The sequence below is a fragment of the Molossus molossus genome, unplaced genomic scaffold (assembly GCF_014108415.1).
Source record: "Molossus molossus isolate mMolMol1 unplaced genomic scaffold, mMolMol1.p scaffold_m16_p_6, whole genome shotgun sequence".
Lineage (NCBI taxonomy): Eukaryota > Metazoa > Chordata > Mammalia > Chiroptera > Molossidae > Molossus > Molossus molossus.
In genome coordinates this window covers 2,290,196-2,314,648 of record NW_023425399.1, presented here as the reverse complement: position 1 = coordinate 2,314,648, position 24,453 = coordinate 2,290,196, and the positions used below count along the sequence as shown (strand labels likewise).

The following is a 24,453-nucleotide window of genomic DNA, read 5'->3' as shown; positions in this document are numbered from 1 at the left end:
CTTATTTTACTTACCAGGAGGTTCCTTCTCTCTCCTAGACCAGACGCAAAAGCTAAAGCTAAGTACATAAGCAATGTGTGTCTAATTAAGGAAAAACATAGAATCTTACCGAAGAGAATGACTGTGGAATTGGTGAGCAACTTTCTCTTGCACATAGTAAATTTTTCTCACCGTTTTTCAGTGACGTTATTGGACCTCCAACTCCATATTTACCGTTGGAGGAGTCAGGTGATGAAGTTTTTGCAGGTGATATGGATTTTGTTACACAGTCATGATCCTGAGTAAAATCCCTTTCTGTTGTTTTCTCTGTCCCTGTATTGCCTCACAAAACACAAATAAAGACGGCAGGTGTTATTGATGTCTGTTTTAGAATAGCACAGTTAATTTAAATTCTAAGAGACTACATAATTTATCAAAACCTAATAATGTTTAAAATATTAAGAAAATATTAAATGGCTTCATTTTAAATGTAATTGTAGCCATAAGAACGGTTTGGCTCAGCAGTTAGAGCACTGGCCTGCGGTCCAGAGAGACCCAGGTTCGGTTCCCGCTAAGGGCACGTACCTCGGTTGCAGTTTGTCCCCGACCCTGGTTGGGTCGTGCAAGTGGCAACCACTCGATGTGTCCCTTTCATGTCGATGTTTCTCTCCCCCCCCCCCCTTTCTTCCTTCCCCTCCCGCTCTATCTGAACAAAAAATGAAAAAATGTCCTCGGGTGAGGATTAAAAAAAAAAAAATTATCTATAGTATATATACAATGCACTAAAAGGAGCAACCTGAGTATTTTGACATCAAGACTGTTATATATTAAAGTCATATAATTTTATGGTTGGAAAGGCTTGGGAAATCATTTGGTCTCAATCCTTCATATATAGATGAGGAAATTCATGGCTGAAATCTTAATATGAATGAGTTCTCAGACAGTTTTCAGATCAAATGAGGGCATGTGTATCTTCTGAGTATGTGCTTATCTGAGATGTGTTACCAGCGTATGAAAATATTCTAGAAAAGAACAAAATAGTCACTTTATGTATGTTAACTGATGTAAGTATTGAATTTTAACTGCAATTAGAAACACTTAGAAATGCTTTAAAACATCCTTTAAAGAAACTACAAACATAAAAAGGGCAAACATGAACAACTTCAGTGTCATAGTAATACTGTTCCCAAGTCTACTTACGCTTAGCAAAGATCAAGTTCTGAGCATTAACTGGTTTAGAAATAAAAATAACTACCTATATTCTTAATACACACCTCAAAGTTAGTCTTCAAATTATATATTCATGTAATTAGTTATAATAAAAAGTATTAAATATTCAACTAAAGAGAAAAGAAATACTGACATCTCATGACTTCTATAGATGATGGACTCCCAGATAAAGATACAGGAGATAAGTCAAGGCTATTATCTCTTATAGTACTATTTTTTAGTAGAGATGAGCTTGCCCATTCTTTTGATATATTCTTTTGTGTCGCCACAGAGAAGGTATTCTGCTGTTTCTTTGGCAGCTTCATGGTTTTGCTTCTGGAATGGATATTCTCCTCCTAAATGTATTGATAACTTGCAAATTATACTCGAATACAAGTAATTTAAATGACATTGCAATATTTAATACATGTCTTATATTACTACATATGAGCATAGCAGGGGTTGCACATGAGCAGTGAGACTTTAATACCTTTAAAGACATGAGACAAATTCACAAGAAATATAATACATATACTATGACAAATATCCTAAGAGAGACCAATAAAATAAGGTCAAAGGAGATTATATTTAGGTCAGGGAAAGCAGGGAGAGTCCCTGGGCCCCACAGCTCAGGAGTCTGGACAGGAGGGTGGCGAGAGCAGGCATACTGAGGGGTGAAGGCCCGCTGACAAATGGACTAGAGAAGTACAGGTCTCATCTGGAAGTCACAGGTATTCTGACTGTCACAGCTCTGGGGATACACTGAGGAGGAGGGGAAAAAGCTTGGAAAGGTTTTGATGCTCTGAATGTCTGATTACATGGAGATAGACACTCAGGGTGTTTCTCTGAAGAGGGATGAGAGGGTGGCCTGGGAAGACTCACCTGAGTATGTGTATAGTAAATTAACGTAAACAGTGAGAGAAAGCATGGAGATAAGTTACAAAGTCCTAATGTCTTCCAGGTAAGAGATGATAAGGGAATATGAAGGTTTAATGATTTAAAATGAGAACAGTGTAATGGCCAGAGACCTGCCTTTAGTGCCAGATTCTTGACTTCAAACCTTTGTTTTACCACTTCCTAGCTGTGCGGGCCTTGGCAAGTTCCTTCATCTCTCTGTGCCTCAATTTTCTCATTTGTAAAATGAGAGGTCAATAATAGGACTAATCACCTATAGTACTTATGAGATTTTAAGAAGTCAAATCTATAAAGTATATACAGTTTACAATGGGGTACGTCCTGGTAAACGCATTGTAAGTTGAAAATATGGTTAAGTCACAAATGCATTTACTACATCTAACCTGCTGAACTTCATTAGTCTCATCTACCTTAACTGTGCTCAGAACACAATATCCAAAACACGCTGGCAACACAGTGTCCTGAAGTGCTGGTTGTTGACCCTGGCAGTGGACCATGTGCCTGACTAGGTAGGTGCTGCAGCTCGCTGCCCCTGGCCACGTCAGAGAAGGGCACCACCCCACAGGGTGCTAGCCTGGGAAGAGATCGAAATCCAAACCTGAAGAACGGTCCCCACTGAATGTGCACTGCTTTTGCACCACTGTAGTCGGACACTGTGGAGTTGAACCATGTAAGTTGAGGACTGTCTGCACTTAAGATAGTATCTGGCATAGTAGAAACACTATTTTTTAAAACATTGTTAAAAAAGCTTTCAAGCACAGGTAGGTAGGGATGTAACGTTATGAGACTGAAGGAAGAAGTCAGGGACGGACAGATGGAACAGTGTATGAGAAGAACTTCAGATCCAGTATTTTTAATTTCAATCAAGAGAAAGATCCAGTTTCCTAACAGTCTGTACTTCTTGAAGCATTCTTTTGGAAAGATCAAGTACTTCTCTAATTCAAGGATAGTATCTTAAAGTTATGATTCTACTAAAGTCAAACATCTGTTTTGTAACACTAATACCAACTTATTACAAACATATTGCCTAAGGATCAATTTTTAGAATTATATAAGTTTTCTCATATAGCGGGTTAAATCTTAAAAAGAAGTGAACAAGTACATTTGACATTTTTACAAAAATATCTTCTCTGTTCAGTGTTTTAAAAGATTGTTAGAATTTATTAATCTGAATGGTTTCTATTTACCTTTACTAGCAATTTTTCTTTCAATGATTGTGAACCTTCTTGTTCACATTCTGATTCTGAATTTGAGAGATCTTTATAATTTTTTTTGGTGTTTGCTGCTCTCCGTGGAAGTCTGGTTCTCCCATCTGGAATGGTCTCATCTACCTTTTTGGTGATGTTTTTCTTGGGTGTCTTTGGGAGAAAAATTCCTGAATATTATATCAATATTTGAATTACAGGAAATACAAGTTATTTGCTATAAAATATTTCTAGAAATAAAAGGATTCCTGATTAATGTTTTTAAAAAAGACTAGAATATATCAGAATATTACTTAGCCATAGAAAAAAAAATCTTGCCATTTGCAACAACATGGATAAACCTGGAGAGTATCATGTTAAATAAAGCCAGGCAGAGAAAAACAAATACTGTGTGATTTCAATTATATGTGGAATCTCAAAAAATAAAACAGAAACCAACTCACAGATACAGAGAACAAACTGATGGTTGCCAAAGGGGAGGGGCCGAAGATTAAGCAGCAGAAACTTCCAGTTATATATTTTTAAAAAGACTGGATTTTATATTTCCATTCCAAGTATCTTCTCTATTATCTTTTTATCCCTGTCATTAAAGGTTTGAGGGGCCTGATTTATATCACCTAACTTAAAGAGATATCAAAAATATCTATCACTGCAGAAAAAAACAGGCTAGCATGTTTAAAAAAGGCAGAAGGTAGGGGTAAGGGTACAAAGACTGAAATAATAAACTGATAAGGATAAAATTATGAGATGATAAATTAACTTTTTTCATGACAAGGAGAAAAATGATTTTAAAGGGATGTTTGAATACAGACTTCCGACTTTTACCATTTTAGACCTTGGTTGTTCCCTTTCCAAAGATGGTCCTGCAATTCAAGAAAATAAGGTTAATTTCATCAAATGGAGAAAAAGTGGCATTAAAACTCATTAGAGTATTTCTGCATATAAGTTAAAATAGAAAATAGGAATACATATTTATTTAAACTCATTCAAACTTTAAATTTCAAGTTATGAGGCCAGATTGACATTGATAACTTTAACTATACAGTATTTGATATATGAATGACCAATTTCCCTTCTCTTTTATTTCATAGTAATAAAACTTTTAAAACATATAAGAGAATATGTAACATTAAACGCCCATAATGCTACCATTCAATTTAGGAACTAGATGGTCAATAATGTTGAATCTACTTAAGCGAGCCTCCATATCTCTTCTGCTGAAAGGTAATCACTATCCTGAAATCTTTGTTTCTCATTCACTTGATCTGAAATAAAATCTTAATTCAGAGATATGTATCCCTAAACAATATAATGAACTTTATAGAACAAAATCATGTCATATGTAATATTCTATGACTTGCTTTATTTTTCACTTATGTTTCTAAGATTTATCCACATCCTTGAGAGTGGCGTTAGTCCCTATTCCCCTTTATGCCTTTCAAGCATAATTTCAACTTCCTAACTATTCTCTGAAGCCTAGAAGTGGGATTATCCAAGCAAAGGAAGCAATGAAGTTCTGGAAGAAAGATTCCCCCAATCTTGACTTGTTGTCCTTCGGCCATTTAAACAAAACAGTTCACTCAGAAGTTCAACTTTAAAAGTATTTGCTGATTATAGGATTCTAGACTTTCATGTCTCCCCAAGATCTCTAATCTTTTCATTTGTTATGTCTTTATTTGTACATCTTCCCAAGAGCATATGAATCTTATGTTTCTCGAATGCTTACAGTCTACTCAACTGGACTAGATCTAGCCACATCTTACAACATTTTACCACAAGTCTGATCTACGTTCTAATTACCACAATGCTGCACCCCCTGAGCATACTAGGCTACTTCATACTTAAAAAAAATTTGAGAGAGAAACATCAACATCAATTGGCTGCCTCCTGCACACAATAAAAGCTGATTCCCAGAAAATAGGATCAAAAAAGATGAAGATAGTATAAGGAGCTCCTGGGACAACTTCAAGCGTACCAACATTCACATCATAGAAGGAAAGAGAGAACAAGAAATTGAAAACCTATTTGGAAAAAATGACAGAAAACACCCCTAATCTGGTGAAGAAAATGGACATATAAATCCAGGAAGCTCAGAGAATCCTTAACAAGATGAATCTAAAGAAGTCCACACCAAGACATAGCATAATTAAAATGCAAAAGGTTAAAGATAAAGAATCTTAAAAGCAACAAGAGAAAAGCAGTTACCCATAAGACTGTCAGCTGATTTCTCTACAGAAACTTTGCAGGCCAGAAGGGATTGGTAAGAAATATTCAAAGTGATAAAGAACAAGGACCTACAACCAAGATTACTCTACCCAGCAAAGCTATCATTTAGAATTGAAGGACAGCCCAGGATGGTATGACTCGGTGGTTACAGTGTCAGCCCATACACTGATTCCCTTAAAATAAATATAAAATTAACAGCTCAGAGTTATGTTGTCTTCTACTAAAAATGGAATATAGCCCTGGCTTGTTTGGCTCAGTGGTTAGAGCATTGACCCAAGGACCGAAGGGTCACGGGTTCGATTACCAGTCAAGGACACCTATCTGGGTTGCAGGTTTGGTCCCTGGCCCAGGTTGGGGTTGTGAGGAGGCAACTAATCGATGTACCTTCTCACATCAATGTTTATCTCTCTCCCACTCCCTCCCTTTCACTCTAAAAATCAATGGAAAAATATATCCTTGGGTGAGGATTAACCAAAAAAAGGAACATATAAAACCTTTGTGTTTTAGTAAACATTGAAATTGATGTTAAGCAATGAAAATGGTCATTATGTCTAGCCCATATCTCAAACTCTTATCCAACTATTTCAAGAGCTTTGCTAGAGAAAGCAAAAGCCATGTGCACTTTATGAAAGATGTAGGCAAAAATATTTCTGCAAGAAAATTGCTTTCCTTTCAGTATTGTTACTGCATCTATATCAATTCTTTAAAAGTATGTGTGTTAGGTGTGGCAGAGAATGGGGATGTTGTCCAAGCTTTGATTTTGTTTAGGGTTTTCAGTTCATGAGTACTTAATACATTATTTACAATAAATATCTAATAACTGATAACAGTAGGCCAAGAATAGACAAATGATGAGAGTATGTCATGAACCAATGATTATGGTAAATAATATTTTGTGTCCCTAAGATCCAGTTTTAAAGAAGAAATTTAAATATAACCGTATTACCAAAAATAACACAAAGCAAAGCCACTGTAGTGTTTGTGTATTTGCTTTCACTCTTTTCTGTTATAAGGATTATGTAATTAAAAATACTATCCACATACAAAAATATACTTAGCAACCAACAAAGCATTTTATAGTTGAAATAGTAAAATCATTTGCAACATTTCTCTAGAAACTGATTTCTTACTTGGTTTCCCACTTTTCTTTTTCTTCTTCACACTTTTATTTCTGCTGTATTCTATTAGCTGCGGTTTTGATTTTGGCTCTCTTAGCCAGCTAATGTCGGTCGTGCCATCATCACCTCTGTAGTCTGTGTCAGAATCACTAAAGAGTTTTTTATTTTTATGACTTGTTACAATCTATGAAAGAAAAAGAATCCTTGTAATGGATTAAGAAATGTGTCTTATATCATGCAAAGTAAGTTAAGCCCCTCAAAAAAACCGAAAAAGTAACTTCTCATGTTTTTAGCATACTAATCTACCTAGCAGTAAGGACCTATCCAAGAAGTCACTTGGAAATCCAGATCAAGATTTGTATTTTGTTGTTTGTGTCGTTGTTAATTAAAAGTCACATCAGCTTATTTCCATAGAGACATTAACCTATTACTATCAAAGAAAAGAACTAATGTCACATCTATTACTAGATGATCACAGTAGCTCAGAGACTAAGAAAAGTCATAACGGGAACATGGATAATTTCTGAGGAAAATCCAATTATTTGTTTTCCAGTTCTGTGATAATCTTTGGTATTGAAAAATTATTAAAAGAAATAATTGGTTTTAATAGACACATTAGGATATTATAACTTACTCTTTTATCTTTTGTTTTGAGAGAAGGTTCAAGTTCATCATGATTCCTTAAACCAACCCTTAAACAAAAATATGCATTAATTTTAATTAACTTTAAATACTTGTTTTCTTAAGGTAGCACACACTGAACAGTTAGACCTGGATTTTCAGCCTTACTCTTTACTAATTCAGCATATAATTCTGGCCAAGTGACTTTTCCTCTGACCTGTTAGTTATAAAATTATAAGGGTAGGCCCTGGCCGGTTTGGCTCAGCAGTTAGTGCGTAGGGTCTTGGACCAAAGAGTTCTCAGGTTCGATTCCGGTAAAGGGCATGTACCCCAGTTGGGCTCAGTTCCCAGCCCTGGTCAGGGTCTTGCGGAAGGCAACTAATTGATGTCTCTCTCTCTGAAGATAAATGGAAAAATATCCTTAAGTGAGGATTTAAAAAATAAAATTACAAGGTTAGATGAAAGTACTAAGTTAGCTTTATCATGTAAGATTACGACTAATATTAAAAGTGCATAGACTCTGCATTATTAAATTCAGAAGTACAGTTGTTTAAAAAACACAGGTTTGAACTGCGCAGGTTCATTTACACACAGATTATTTTTAATAAATAGTAAAAATGAATTTTCTCTCTTGATTTTCTTTTCTCTAGCTTACTTTATTGTAAGAATACCGCATATAATACGTGTTTATCAACTGTTTATATTATCAGTAAGGCTTCTGGGTCAACAGTAAGATATTAGTAATTAAGTTTTGGGGGAGTAAAAAGTTATACCCAAATTTAACTACACAGGGGTTGGTGCTCCTAATCCCTGTGTTGTTTAAGGGTCAACTATAAATGCTGAAATAATAAGATAATTATTAGAATAATCAGGACAGTAGCATTTTTATTCACTCTTTTCATATAGTAAAAACTCTCAGATAAACTAGGAAGAAATATTTAAGAAAAAGGACAATTAAGAGAAGTGTATTTTAATCTGCTCCAACTAATTATAATAAAGCACTTACGATTTTATTGAATTATCCACACAGGCTTCTCTAGCTGTAGCTTGAAATTCCTGGATCTATATTGTGAATAAGCATTAAAAATTTTTTTTTCTTAGTGTCAAAATAAACATAAAATCTAGTTTCTATCACTTCATATAATTATAAGATGGGACAATAAAATTAAGCTTAGTAAAATATACTAAAAATAAAATAAAGAGTAGCTGTTTCAAAATTTTAAAACAATTGTAAAAACTTTAAGTTGCTGTCTCTATAGAAAAGTACTGTTCTTGGTGAAGTAGTCTGAGTCCCTCCATGTCCCGACTACTCATTTTTCTCTACTTCAACGCAAAGGATTAGAAAGGAAACTAAATATATCTAGGTTGGTACTAAATACATTTTAAAATATTTTAAATGTATGGGACGAGGAGACTAAACTTTGGGTAGCAGGCACACAATGGAGTATACAGATGCTGTATTACAAAGTTGTACATCTGAAATTCATGCTATTAACCAATGTTACTCCAATAAATTCAATAAAAATAAATAGAATATATGTTTTAAAGCACTATAAGAGGACAGAAATAATACACTCTAATAACTGCATGATAAATACAAAATAACTTCCGATTTCTAGCTTACTCCAAGTTTTATAACAGGCTCATCAGCTCCATTCACATTAAAATTGTAAACATCATTCCTGTAAAAATGAAGAGAAATATTAACTCCATTATATAATAAACTTTGAATATGAAAGAAATTATAAAATTTATGAAAAATTACTTACAATGGGTGTTCAGAAGAAACATTAACAAAAGTAGTCTTTAGTTGTCTATAGGTTTTTTTCTGACCCTTTTCCTAAATACAAAAGAAGTTTACATAAAACTATTCAAACTTGTATATTGCTATACTTGGCAAATAACATATGCAATTAAATTTTCATATATTATTGTTTTCCACAAATACAAATTTTATATTTGTAAGTTTCCTTAATGTGAATTAAATGAAAATATTAAATATACATACATAAAAATACTGAAGACTTCAGTATTAACTAAACACATAAAAGTCAAATACAAAATATAAGAACATATGGTACATAGGTAAAATGACCTCAGTGGTATTTTAAAAGCTGAATTTTAGTGATTCTACAATCTCTCGCATACACACAAAAAAAACCCACTGTTTTAATACACATTTGCTTTAAATTCCTAAATAGAAAACTTTGGGAGAGGCTAAGGTTTATGTAAAACCTCACTTAAAACACTCAAAATTGCATCAATCAACAAGGGCTATTAGGGAAAAAAATATGTGTGAGATTATTTCTATAGCCTGCTGCTCAAAATATATTCAACCTCATCAAAAAATAGAGCAGAAAAGTTGTTAAATAAAATTTTAATAGAATTGTTTTATTAAAGCACTTATAATTAAGTAAACAAATGTCACTAAATGACTGCTTACTAATCTGAAATAATCACATCTAATATCTAGGAAGTTAGAAATATCAAAACTAAAATATTCATTTTAGTTGTGATACGTATTCAATTTTATTTCTTTTGGCTACTTTATATAGATTTGCATTATTCCAAAAAAACGTATCCCTCAATACATTACTTCTCTGATCACTTTATCTGACTTACCCTTTTCAATTAGATTTTTTACCAGCGTTTAGAAACAATGCTCATGTAATCTTTTGCATGCTAGTGTGTGTTAGATATTACAGAAGATATGAAGAAATTAAAGAGGATACAAAAAGGTGTTATAGATAGTACAAAAATGATTCTTAACAGTCATACTCTGGTAAAAGAAGAGTTTTTTGTTTGTGTCTTTGTTTTTGGTTAATTCTCACCCAAGGATACTTTCCCACTGATTTTTAGATAAGAGTGGAGGAGAGAGAGAGAATCATCAATGTGAGAGAGACACATTGATTAGTTGCTGCCTGCATGCACCCCGACTGGGGTCTGGGATCAAACCTGCGACCCTTTGGTCTTCGGGGCTGATGCTCTAACTGATGCGCCAAACCAGCCAAGGCCAGAAGAGATTTTAAAAAAGAAAAAAAAAGAACTGCAGCCCTGGCTGGTTTGGCTCAGCGGTTAGAGTGTCGGCCCGCAGATCAATGAGTTGTGGGTTTGATTCCGGTCAAGGGCATGTACCTCAGTTGCAGGTTGTGCAGGAGGCAACCAGTTGATGTGGCTCTATCACATTGATGTTTCTCTCCCTCCCTCCCTCCCCCCCTCCCTATCTGACAATAACTAGAAAAATATCCTCGGGTGAGGAATAAAAAAACCAAAAAACTGCAATAGTGAAGAAAATACCAAAAAAGTTACAAAAATTATTGTGCAGATTTAGAATTCTTGCCCATGTGGATTCCGAGTCAGGCACCTTGGAAAGTTTTTATAAAGAAGGCAGACTCTGAAGTAAATCTTGCGAAGACGAATAAAGTTTTGATGTTCAGAAAAGAAGGTGAGAGCCTGCTAAGTCAGTTCCAAGTTCTTTCCAAAGGCGGAAGAAAAAGAGAAAACACTTGAGGGAATCTCAAGTGATGTTTCAGCTACACAAAACATGCCTAGGAAAACATACTAGGAGACGAGACCAGCACTGAAAGGGACCAGGGAGCCAGACTGTCTCCACACTTAAGTCAGTAAGTGACAGGGATCAGAGGAAGGTTCTGAACAAGAGAATGACAGGATCGAGGCTTGCGATTTAGAAAGAAAGCTGCATCGAATGAACTGGCACAAAGAAATAGTAGCAGCAATAGGGCTTACATAAAGGCTATTGTAATAATCCAGGGATTAGAAATTTAGAACTCAAACTAAAAAAAACAGGAGCTGGAATAGGCAGGAGAGGGAAGATTCAAAAGAAACTTACAAAAGGTAAACCTCAAAACTTGGAATTAAGTAGAGAAAGAAAGTAATTGTGAGGAATAAATCAAAGATAATTGATATTTTAAGTCTGGAAGAATAATAAACATTTTTAACAACAATAGGGACTTAGGAAGAATCTAATTGTCAGGAGAGATAGGATTAACTAGAAAAAGGAAAAGAACAGATAAAGATATACTGAATCATGAAGCAAAAAGTAAAAATATCACACTCATGTAAAAGAAGCATTCTCTTTGGAAAGTCAGATTAGAGGGCTTCTGAGTACTTGCCACTAAAGGAGACAGTTGTTTAATCCATTTATCAATATGCTGAGAACATTAATTCCATCCTACCACTATTCTATTTTAGTGTTTACAATTAAATACTACAGTTTGATTCTCTCTATATATTTGGTGTAAATACATGAAACTTACCTTGCTGAGCTGTAGATCAGATTTGTTTGAAAAACCACTATAAAAAAGGTTTTGTCAAAATTAAGAAAGCAATTAAATATCAGCAGAATGTTTTTCATAACAGGCATTTTATATAAGGTCAAATCTATCTGGACCCTAAGTCTCCCTTCAGTATGCTATAAATAACTGACGTGTGACAGCACTAGTCTCATCTCATCCTATTTACTCACAGTAAATAGCAACAACATTTAATTCTAAGCTAAATCATTCATATAGCAGCAGGAGGTGCCAAGTAATTTCAATGAAATGATTCTGCCATGAGAGTAATTTTCATGCCATACAATAAGACGGGAATGAATGTAAACGTGAACTGACCCGACGGCAGCCTATAAAAATACATTTTGTAATAAGAAAAGAACGAACCTTCAGAAAGATTACAAACAAGGAATACACATTTACTATATGAAACTCATTTTAGCTAATTTAAATTTCATATTTCATTAAGCAATATATTTAAAGCACACTTCATTTTACTTATCACTAGGCTCAATAAAAATCTTTGTATCTTAAAAGATTTCTGAAATGGTACACTGTATAATATGTTGTTTTTCATACTTTATAAAATACAATCAGATACTAGAATGTCTAATTTCAAATTTAGTTCTAATTTTAACAGCTAGTATTTTAAAAAGTAAATAAGTAACCATGTTTTCTACTGGAAAGTTACATTATTTTAACATGTTGAAAAACTGACCTTAAAACAGTGTAAAACAATTTAGTTGTATCTGTCAGAAAAATATTCATATCTAAAACTTAACATACCTGTTGATCAAAGACTCATTTAGTTTTCTTGAAGACCGTCTATCATCCTTTAGTTTGTATCTCTTATTAATTTGGTTTATCAAGGATTCTGCAGCATCAGTAAATGTGTTCCCTTCTGACTTTTCTCTCTGGAATGATTTATAAGTTACTTAAAAACTGTAAGTTAACCTTCAAGTGAAAATAAGGGCTGAAATAATTTTAAGAAAAATCTGGTTCCATGTATAAACCTCAAAGAGAAACAAACGGTGGTTAGAGAAGTTATTTGATAAGTTTGGGCTTTGGTAGGCATTAAAATGAGTGAGGTTAAGTCTTTTAACTGTAGAAAGAACTTTGCGGAGTGCTCTGTAAATACTACCTTTTAAACGTTTCTATCTGTAGAGAAACAAAAAATCAAATAAAAAACTAAAGGAAACTAAAAGCTGGTTCTTTGAAAAGATCAATAAAATGGACAAGCCTCTAGTCAGGTTTACTAAGAAAAAAAAAGATATGAAAGACTAATATAAAAAATGAAAGAGGCTATCACTACTGATTACGTGGACATTAAAAGGAAAATAAATACATACTATAAACAACTCTATGCTCATAAATTTGATAACCTAGAGTAAATGATGGACCAATTCCTTGAAATTCTACCAAAGTCCACAGAGGAATTATCGGACTAGGCCTGTGTCTGCTGAATCAATGGTTCTACCTTCCATGACAGAAAGCACCAGGCCCAGATGGGTTTGTCGGTGAGTTCTTTCACACATTTAAGAAGTACACCAATTTTCCACAATCCCCCAGGAAACAGAAGCATAGGGGACACTTCCCAACTCATTCTATGAAGCCAGAATCACCTCATGGACATAGATGTAAAAGTCCTCAATAAAACAGTAACAAATCGAATCCAATAATGTATAAAAAGAATTATCTACCACAAGCAAGTGGGATTTATTTCTGGTAAACAAGGCTGATTCAACTTTTGAAAATAAATTAATGTAATCCATCATATTAATAGGTTAAAGAAGAAAATCATGATCACATCAATAGATGCACAAAAAAACTAAATTTTGACTAAATCCAATATCCATTCATGATAACTCTCAGAAACCCAGGGATGCAGGGAAACACCCTCTACTTGATAGAGATCATCTACAAAAAGAAAAGATAGCAACATCATACTTAATGGAGAGAAACTAGAAACTTTCCCACTAAGATCAGAAACAAGGAGAGGATGGATGTCTGCTCTCACCACTCCTGTTCAGCATCATACTGGAAGTCCTAGCTAAGGCAGCAAGACAAGCAAAGGAAATAAATGGTACACAGATTGGGAAGGAAGAAATAAAACTTTGTTCACAAATGACATCATTGTCTATGCATAAAATCTCAAAGAGTCAATGAAAATATTTCTGAAACTAAAAAGCAATTGCAGCATGGTGAAAGGACACAAGGTAATAATAAAAGCCAATCACTTTCTTACATCAGTAACAAGCAATTGGAATTTGAAATTACATTCCATTTACATTATCACCCCCCAAAATGGAATCAAGTATAAATATAATAAAACATACACAAGATCTATATGAGGAAAAGTACATGACTCTGATGAAAAATAAAAAAAAAATCCAAATAAATAGAGAGGCTCAATATTGTCAAGATGTCTGTTCTTTCCAATTTGATTTATGGATTCAATGTAATTCCAATCAAAATCCCAGAAAGGTATTTTTGGGGTATCAACAATATGATTCTAAAATTTACATGGAGAAGCAAGGGGCCTAGAATAGCCAACACAATGTTGAAGAAGAACAAAGTTGGAGAACTGACACTATCCTAATTTTAAGACTTACTAAAAGGATAAAGTTATCAGTATAGTGTAGTGTTGGTGAAAAAATAAACCAATAGAATAATGGAATAAAACAGAGAGCCTAGATATAGGCCCACATAAATATAGTCTCCTGATCTTTGACAAAGGAGCAGAGGCAATTCAATGGAGAAAGGATAGTCTTTTTAACAAATGGTGTTGAAACAACTGGACGTCCACAATGTAAGAAAATGAATCTAGACACAGACCTTACATTAAATAAAAATGGATCACAGACCTAAATGTAAAATAAAAACTATAAAACCCCCCTAGAAGATAATATAGGAGAAAATTTAGATGACCTTGGGTTTGGCAGTCACTTTTTAGATACAACACCAAGGGCACAATCTGTGAAAGAGAAAATTGATAAGTGGAACTTAGTTAAAATTAAAAACTTCTGCTCTGTGAAAGACACTATTTAGAGAATGAAAACAAGCCACAGACTGAGAGAACATAATGGTAAAATACATATCTAATAAAGGACTTGTATCTAAATTATACAAAAACCTTAAAACTCGACTATAAGAAAACAACCCAATTTTTAAAAATCGGCAAAAGATCTGAATAGACAAATCACCGAAGAAGATATATAGATGGTCAATGAAAATATGGAAAGATGTTCACCATCATGTTACTAGAGAATTGCAAATTAAAACAACAATGAGATACCTAAGCTCCTGTAACAATTGCTAAACTCCAAAACACTAAGAACCCAATACTGGCAAGGATTTAGGTCAACAAGAATTCTCACCCATTGCTACTGGAATGTGAAATGGCACAGACACTTGTTCAATGTTTGGAAGACAGTTCCTACAAAATTAAACACTTATGATCCAGCTATCATGGTCCTTGGTATTCTCCCAAAGGAGTTGAAAGCTTATGCCCACACAAAACTTACACACAAATGTTTACAGAAGCTTTATTCATAATTGTCAAAACGTTGAGCAACCAAGATGCCCTTCAATAGGTGAATGGAATACTATTCAGTAAAAAAAATACGAGCTGTCAAGCTATGGAAAGATACAGAGGAACCTTCAATGCATACTAAGTAGAAGAAGCCAATCTAAAGAGACAGTATGTAGTCTCACCTGTATGGCATTCTCACCTGTATGGCATTCTGGAAAAAGCACAACTATGGAGCTAGTAAAAAGAGTGATTGCCAGAAGTTTTAGGGGAGGAGGGATGGGATGGAAAACAAGGAAATTTCAGGACAGTGAAAACTATGTATGATACTGTAATGGTGGATACATGTTGCTATACATCTGTGAAAACACATAGACTAAACAATACAGAGTGAACACTAATGTAAACCATGGACTTTAGTTATTCATTAATGTGTCAATATTGGCTCATCATTTGTAACAAATATACCACATTAAGGTAAGATAGTAATGATAGGGGAAACTGTATACCTGAAACTTCTCTAAGAAAAACTGTATTAAAATATATAGAGTACTCATACAACTCAAAAGGAAGACAAAGAACCCAATTAAAAAATGGGCAGAGGACCTAAATAGACACCTCTCCAAACAGGACATACAAATGGTCAAAAGATACATGAAAAAGTGTTCAATGTCACTAATCATCAGAGAGATGCAAATTAAAACAACTATAAGGTATCACTTCACACCTGTCAGAATGACTGTCATCAACAAATCATCAAACAAGTACTGGCGAGGGTGTAGAGAAAAGGGGACTCTAGTACACTGCTGGTGGGAATACAGATTGGTGTAGCCACTATGTAAACAATATGGTGTTACCTCAAAAAATTAAAAATTGATCTGCCATTTGACCCAGTGATCCCACTTCTAGGAATATACCCTAAGAAGCCTGAAACTCCAATCAAAAAGAATATATGTACCCCTATGTTCATAGCAGCACTATTTACAATAGCTAAGATCTGGAAACAGCCCAAGTGTCCATCAACAGATGAGTGGATCAAAAAGCAGTGTTACATATACACAATGGAATACTATGCAGCTGTAAGAAAGAAAAATCTCTTATCCTTTGAGACAACATGGAGGGACCTGGAGAGTATTAACCTAAGCAAAACAAGCCAATCAGAGAAAGACAAATATCACACAATCTCACTTATTTGTAGAATATAATGAACAAAGCAAACTGATGAATAAAATAGACCCAGAGACATAGAAGTAGGGTACAGACTGACAAACCTCAGAAGAGGGGGTTGTGGGGGCAGGGAAGGGAAGAGAGAAATCAAGAACTTTATATGGATGTATGTGTAACCATGGACATAGACAACAATGCTGGGGTTGGGGCAGGAAGGTGTGGATCAGGAGGAGAGTGTCAATGGGAGAAAAAGGGAAACATCTGTAACAAAAAGAAATTAATAAAAAAATAAAAAAAGACAATTGTATTAATATTTTAAAAACTGGAATGACTATAAAGAATTATTATCTGCACAATTTTAGATAATTTGGTTAAGAGAAAACTCTAACAATATTCTTAGAGGTATAAGTTCCCCTAATTTTATTTTCACTTTTCTGGGGAATCAGGCATATGGGTTTTAAAAAGTTATAATAAAATATAGCATAAGCATTAATATAACATAAAATTTACTATTTTAGCTACTTTTAAGTTTATAATATAATAAGCTTTACTTGCTAGCCCTTCTTAAGATTACCATAATGAAGACAAGGTTACTTGGCTTGATAAAAATGTAGCAAAGATAAACCTCCCCTAAAACCAATATATGATTTAAGAACTTCCAGTATAATTGGAGCCAGCTTGGGAAATCTGTACCATTGACTAAGGAGGTTCTATTTCTCTAGGTTTATTCAGTGAACCAAAAGACAGGATCAAGACAGACCTTAGAGGAGAGTAATCCATGCATGGGAGTGGCAGGAAGTCATGCCTAATAGTACAAGGAGAGACAACATGAGAGACTGAAGAGACCTTCTGAAAACAGTAAGTTGATTTTTAAAAAGTTTAGCATAGCTTAGATGATCAAGTTTCTGTACTTCCAGGAAAGAGAAATTTCTGTGAAGTGATTTTAAATTCTAAAGAAAACAATTTAATATTAAAACTAAAGGACCTGCCCTGGCCCGTTTGGCTCAACGGTTAGAGCATCGAGAGAATCCCAGGTTCGGTTCACGTACCTCTGTTGCAGTTTGTCCCCAACCCTGATTGGGTTCGTATAGGTGGCAACCACTCGATGTGCTTCTCTCACATTGATGTTTCTCTCTCTCTCTTCCTCCCACTCTATCTGAAGATAAATGCAAAAATGTCCTCGGGTGAGGATTAAAAAAAATAATAATAAAAATAAAGAACTGGATCAGCATTCAGACCAAAAAAATAAAACAAAAACAAAAACCAACAATAAAAACACACACCTTATTTCCCCTGGGTCTAAAGGAACTAAATAGCACTAAGACTAGAAAAAAACAAAGATTAGCTACTAAAAATGAAGAAAAAAGTAACCCAAAAGGAGAAATTAGCCATATTAGGCTCAAAAAGTGAGTTACAAATGAAAAACAAAGAGAAGACTGGTCAAGAAATTGAAATAATGTCTATATACAATAATTGCAAATTGTCTATTAAATATTTCATCTGTACACTGAGATGTTCCAATATATTTATGAGCATTTTCCATTTTAGAAATTTAGAAATTAGAAATTTGGCTATCAGGTATTAATAGTCTGGAAGATAAATGAAAATTACAGCCTGTATAACCTGGGTCCTCTAAGGAATAGCAAAAAATAAATTGCATTATTGGCAATTTTCTTAGAAATGTATTATGATTTTAAAATTTTCTTAATCTGCATCTTGAAAGAAGTGATACCCCTCTCCCCCCAAAAGATTCATGGTAACTGCTACAAAAAGTAAACTTTTAGTCTCAACGAATGGTACAAAATAGCTAAACTGTCCTGGAGATGTTCTACAGATGACTAATCTGAAGGGGAGGCGCCAATGCGGATGAGCAACAGTTACAGAAGATCCTATCCTTCACCCCACTTACATCCTTTTAAAACAAACTTGTAAAAGTTGAATGCAATAATACAAGAAAGGAAAACAAATGTTGAATAAAAATCTTTACACTTACAGTTTAAAATTACAAATAAAAAGCCCACAGAAACATAACCATTTATTAAAAAGAAAGGTAGGCACCACTTGAGAGGCACAGGCACAGGCACAGACAGTTCTACACGCATGTTCAAAAGAATCTGAAGGACAGAGTGGGAGAGACCCAATAAGAGGTCACAAGGCAGAAACTAATATAATTGAATGTCAACTGTGACTAAAAAAATTAAAATATATATCACTAATACTAATTTCACCTGTAAACTTAAAATGTGTAATAGAAAATTTAATATAACTAGAAAATTAAAAATTACATGTGTGGCTCAAAAAAAAAAAGGAGTCAAGACGGTTCATACATGCAATCCCATGTACATGCTGCTATGTACCAGCAGGCAATGTGTTCTATCAGAGCAGGGACTAGGGAGAGGTGCTGGAGTTCAGGAAGCACTTGCCCCAAGTGAGTGGTAAAGAACAAGGTATTACAAATGTTAAGTTTGCAGCAATCAAGCTTCTTTCCCTTTCTTATGTTAAGTAGGCACATTATGGGTGTGCAGAAATAAAACACACTAAAAGCTCACCATTTTTTTTTGTTTCAAATCCCAGGAATTAAGTTCAGATGTTAATCTTTTCCTTGATTTCCTGTGACTCTTTGCATTTTTACTAGGAGAAGGACTTTTATCACAAGTAGCAGCATTCACATCTTTTGATAGTATGTATTTCTTCCTATAGATGAGAGATTCTTCAACTGTCTTATTTAGGAGAACTGATTTAAAAGTAGTTTCAGATTTAATATGCAAATCACACTGCTTGGTATTTTTAATATTTTTCTGCTCTGAAGGTTGGTTTAGTTGTTGACTGTTTATTCTGCAAACGTCTACTGCTTTATCTATTTTGCTGTGCTGCATTATTTCTTTCTTATAGTCCACCTTTCCTGTTTCTTTAGAATTATCATCAGATACTGAAGAGGATGATTTTTGTTTAGTAACTTTTTTGTTGATAGCAGTATCTAGTGGGAAAAATAAATGAATCCTTATTAAATTAATAAAATAAATGTATAAAATATGTTAAAACCAAAGATATTTGTCAGACATTCCAAGAAATAAATATTACCCTGAACTACTATTATATACAGAGAAAACTACAGTTGACTCTTGAACAACACAGGGTTAGGGATGCCAACCCCCACACAGTGAAAAATCTGTAATTTTTGATTCCCCAAAAGTTAAAGACTAATAGCCCACTGCTAACTCAAAGCCTTACCAATAATAGTCAATTAACACATTTTGTATGTCATGTGTACTATGAACTATACTTTTTTCTCTAGTAAGTTAGAGAAAAAAATGTTAAGAAAATCATGGGGAAGAAAAAATACATTTACAAAATGTACTGAAAAAAATTTGCATAAAGTGGACCCATGCAGTTCCAACCTGTGTTAAGAGTCAAGAGTATATGTTTCACCTTGAATAAATGTGTCCCCTTGTGAAGTACTTGCTCTCTGGTTATTATTACACAGCTTAATATTTGTTACAGGTGTCCAACATGCCCATCTAGAGGGTGTTTTATTTCCATGAATGTTGTATGAAACACCTGATATCCTGGAAAATAAATTCATTTGTTTAATATATCACAAAATATTAGCTATGACTCTAATATAAGACCTTGGATTTTTAAATTTAGTCAATGTTTATTTATAGCAATTTTTAACAGTCAAGTATGAAAATGTTTTCATAAGTCATTTATGAAAGTTAAACTTTACCATACAATTGATCAAAGATCATCCATTATTGCTACTATATTTTTATCTACCTAAATATATCTCACATAGCTTACATGTTCCACTGTATATTTAAACTAGATTAAATTGCTTTCCATTAATACTTTATTATGTTTAAAATCTCATTCATTTGAATTCTATTTGAAAGGAGTTATGTTGGTTGATATGGACAAAACAGACCATTTCCATTGTGCTATCGTAATACTTGAAGATGATTCATGCTATAACCAACAGTACATTCTAAGACTATAAAGGCCTTTTCCTTTTAATTTGTCACATTCATCTAACTGTAACAATACACACTAAAAGATCTGATAGGCTTTCTCATACTTACACAGGTTTATCTATTTTCCCCAGTGCCTGCAAATCAGGAACAGTATACTGGGATTCATCTAAATAAAACAAAAATTATGGGATTTTGATTTTTCGTGCAGTTGATAGGGTAAAATTGGTATAGATTTTGGTCAAGGTTTACATATTGCAATGGAGAGATTGATTAATCGCATTTTCCTCCTCTCAAAACCAAACGTTTTGGGAACAGAGAGTATATTATATTTCCTTGTTATCTCCAAGTTCCTTGCACAAAGCTGAATATATTTATTAAAAATCTTTCTTTTTTAAATCAAAGAAAGCCAGTGTGGCAAAAGGGAAGTAGAAAGAAGATTAAATCAAAAAGTACTTACTAAAATTTTCGTTTAGGAATTCAATGTCCTTTTTTTCTATCTTTTTTGCAGTCTTAGCAGTTTTGATATGCTATAAACACAGGAGACATGTTAATGTAAATTTGAATTAAGGTATTATATGAAAACAACTTTTAAAAGTTAAAGTATTAAAGATTAAAACTTTAAAAATAAATTTGCCTTGCTGTTAAAAGCTAGATAGTATATCTATTTACAGTTGACCCTAAAACAACTTGGGGGTTAGAGGTACTGATCCCTCACTCTGTCATATTTGCATATAACTTTTGACTCTCCCAAACATAACTACTAATAGTCTACTGCTGACTTGATGCCTCACTGATAACAAACAGGTGATTAATACGTATTTGTATGTTATATGTATTTTATATTGTATTCTTAAAGCTGGAGAAAATGAAAATGTTAAGAATATCTTGAGAAAATACATTTACAGTATTTATTGGAAAAACTCCATGGATAAGTGAACCCATGTGTTTCAAAGTCATGCTGATCAAGTGTCAGCTGTATTTCATTCAGGTTATGCCCGTCTCAGAATATCGCCTCTTCTAACGTACAAGGAAATAACTTTCACTGCAGATAAGGAAGCAGAAGAGCCTACAAATTTTCTAATCTCTCCATAGCTATAACACAGTTCAGTCTTCATCTGGAACTGACAAGTTCTGGAACCTCCATGGCACATCTCCTTTTGTTTTGATCTCATAACTTGCATCTATTCTGTCCTTTCACTAAGATACATAAAGGAATTGGAAATTATGGAACATTAAATGTTTTGTAAAGTTCTGGCCTTGCACAGGTAACTTCTTACCTACAGCAAGCTTCTCTCTTTCCACAGCCACAGATACACACTTACCCAGATCAAATAAAAATCTGACGTCACCCTGGCTGGTTTGGCTCAGCGGTTAGAGCACCAGCCTGTGGTCCAGAGAGACCCGGGTTCGGTTCCCACTAAGGGCATGTACCTCGGTTGCAGTTTGTCCCCAACCCTGGTTGGGTCGTGCAAGTGGCAGCCACTTAATGTGTCCCTTTCACGTCGATGTTTCTCTCTCTCTCCCCCACCCCCCACTCTATCTGAACAAAAAATGGAAAAATATCCTCGGGTGAGGATTAAAAAAAAAATTAAAATAAAATAAAAATCTGACGTTCACTGTAAAAAAAAAAAATATATACACACACACACACACACACACACACACACCCCCTCTTGGCCAGTGATTCTCAACCTTCCTAATGCCGTGACTCTTTAATACAGTTCCTCATGTTGTGGTGACCCCCCAACCATAAAATTATTTTCATTGCTACTTCATAACTGTAATTTTGCGACTGTCAGGTTTTAGACAACCCCTGTGAAAGGGTCATTCGACCCCCAAAGGGGTCGCGACCCACAGTCTAGGCTAAGATATTTTGCCTTATCTTGGCTTTCTTTCCTACTTAATCTAGCCAGTGGTTCTCTCCCCTGGGAGAGGAGCAGTATGAAAATGTGCAGCTGTGGTTTTGGTTGTCACAATGACAGAAGGGTTCCGGTGACAATAAGCAAGCACAGGCCTAGGGTGCTTATCATCCTACAACGTTCAGTACCACACCACAAAACTGAGTAGTATCCCTAGTAAGAAACACTTAGCTAGACAACCTGAACCATCACTTCCACTATTTTTCTAATATCTTCGACTCTTGCACCCTCTTTCTGCAGCATAACCATTTAATTTTTTTTTTAAACTGCCATCTATTCATTTTTACTCTAATACCAAAGCTACTAAACTTTGAGAGATTACACATTTTTGAACCAATGTTATGATAAAATTCATGGTCTCTAAATTGGGACCTCCACATTGTCTAACACTAGTTCTCATTCTTAGCCCTCTCTAGTATGTCAGTAGCTATTCTTTTTTTTTTTTTTGTACGTGCCCCTAGCGGGAACCAAACCCGGGACTCTCTGGTCCGCAGGCCGATGCTCCAACTGCTGAGCCAAACCAGCCAGGGCTGTCAGTAGCTATTCTAAATCTTAACTTGTCCCTGAACCCTCTATGTTAACATATCCCCAAGAAAAACTCACCATCCTCACACTTCAGAGGAAACAAAAGCTAACTACTAGATGTTCTTCATCTACAAACTTATCTGTATCTCTGATTACCTATTTCTCCAAGAAACTTTCTCTTATCCATTAGCTGCTGTTTTCTCAGTTACCTGAAATGAATACCCTTCTTTTCAATGTCCATTTGAATAACCTTTATTTATCCTTCAAAAATCAACGAATTCTCTATCTCCTTAAAGAACCTCTCCTGATCTTCACCATCCCCCTCCAGCTCTGGGGCTAAACACCAGCCCTGTCACTAGGTTCCTCTTGCATCCTATATGTACATCTGAGAAGACTGATACAGTATTATAATGATCTTACTAATTTGTCTAATTCCCACGCTAGACTTGGAGATACTGAAGGACAGAGTCCACTTGTAATTTATTTTTCTATACCAGAACCGTCCCCATAGCAGGCACTAATTTGTGTAACGAAAGAATGATGGCAAGTGCATTCTCCTATCAAATGCATAAATCAGAGTTATAGTGAATGGATATTCCTAAATTCTATCGTCAGCACAGTAAATGAGTTGTATGTGAGAATGACCTTACATTCAAGGACAATAAACTATATCTAAAAAAGCAATACCTTAAACCAAGTGAGACACTGCTTGTAAAGTTAGCTCAATATGTATTTCTACAATAACTGGATAAAAATTTATTTTAAAAAGGCTTTCAAAGTGAAGTTACTTTGTCTGTGTCATCTCTTCTTCCTCCTGCAGGTGACTTAGACTGATGTGATACAGCAGTATCCATTTCAGTTTCCAATGTTCTGGAAACACCGGGTTTCTCTGCAGAGCTCATTACTTGCAGTGGTAGTTTCATTTTTCCTTTTCGTGGTGTTGCTAAAAAGGAGGACAAAGGACTGGTATGTTTGTGGGCTTTAAATTACAATCCCTATTATTGAGGTACCCTCTAGAGCAGTGGTCTCAACCTTCCTAATGCCGCGACCCTTTAATACAGTTTCTCATGTCGTATGTGGGCGTATCTGCATGTGGGTGGACCCGCCTGGAGACAGACACAGGAGCGGTTCCTAAGACCATCGGAAATATGTATTTTCCGATGGTCTTAGGCGATCCCCGTGAAAGGGTTGTTTGACCCCCAAAGGGGTCGTGACCCACAGGTTGAGAACCACTGCTCTAAAGGAAGGTGAAAGGGAGTTCTAGGATGGATCCCAGGTTTCTGGTGTGGATGAGCAAGTGGATATGGACACCATTTACCAAGGTAAGAAATGGAGGAAAATATGGCAGATGGGTGGAAAGATGAATTTATTTTGGACCTGTTAAGTGTGAGGAGACTGTTGGACATTGGACAACAGTGGGTAGGCAATTGGATTTTGGAAACAGGAGGTCACTATTAAATTGTCAAAAAGGTGAAATAAAATGGTATTTATAGTGACTAGTATACAGTATCAGATTTTTTTTATTTAGTGCTTAGTATGTAACTGGTCCTGTCCAAATGTTTTACAACATCCCTTGTCATGTGAATTATTTTTACCTAAACCTCTAAACAACTTTTATAGAAAGGAAATGGTCTCAAACTTAGCTAGAGGATCATCTGTACTGAGTACACATTTGGGAGTGGGGAAACAAGCCCAAGTGGCATGATTCAATGTTTTATCCAGTGTATAATGCTGCTACCACTTAAATTATAATAAATTAATGCTGGATATTAATATT

General features: G+C 34.7%; 1 protein-coding gene across 1 annotated transcript in view; it reads right to left on the bottom strand.

Moving 5' to 3' along the window:
- SYCP2 (synaptonemal complex protein 2) overlaps positions 1–24,453 on the bottom strand; it is a 56,300-nt gene that overhangs the window by 7,842 nt on the left and 24,005 nt on the right. Inside the window, exons 18-32 of the mRNA XM_036244645.1 lie at positions 23,465–23,619; positions 20,690–20,759; positions 19,691–19,819; positions 18,811–19,238; positions 12,352–12,479; positions 11,551–11,587; positions 9,043–9,113; positions 8,898–8,955; positions 8,280–8,335; positions 7,287–7,344; positions 6,665–6,836; positions 4,134–4,171; positions 3,291–3,461; positions 1,343–1,544; positions 110–312 (exon numbers count right to left, since the gene is read on the bottom strand). Of these exons, the coding sequence (XP_036100538.1) occupies positions 110–312; positions 1,343–1,544; positions 3,291–3,461; positions 4,134–4,171; positions 6,665–6,836; positions 7,287–7,344; positions 8,280–8,335; positions 8,898–8,955; positions 9,043–9,113; positions 11,551–11,587; positions 12,352–12,479; positions 18,811–19,238; positions 19,691–19,819; positions 20,690–20,759; positions 23,465–23,619 (1,976 nt within the window). The remainder of the gene's footprint in view (positions 1–109; positions 313–1,342; positions 1,545–3,290; positions 3,462–4,133; positions 4,172–6,664; positions 6,837–7,286; positions 7,345–8,279; positions 8,336–8,897; positions 8,956–9,042; positions 9,114–11,550; positions 11,588–12,351; positions 12,480–18,810; positions 19,239–19,690; positions 19,820–20,689; positions 20,760–23,464; positions 23,620–24,453) is intronic.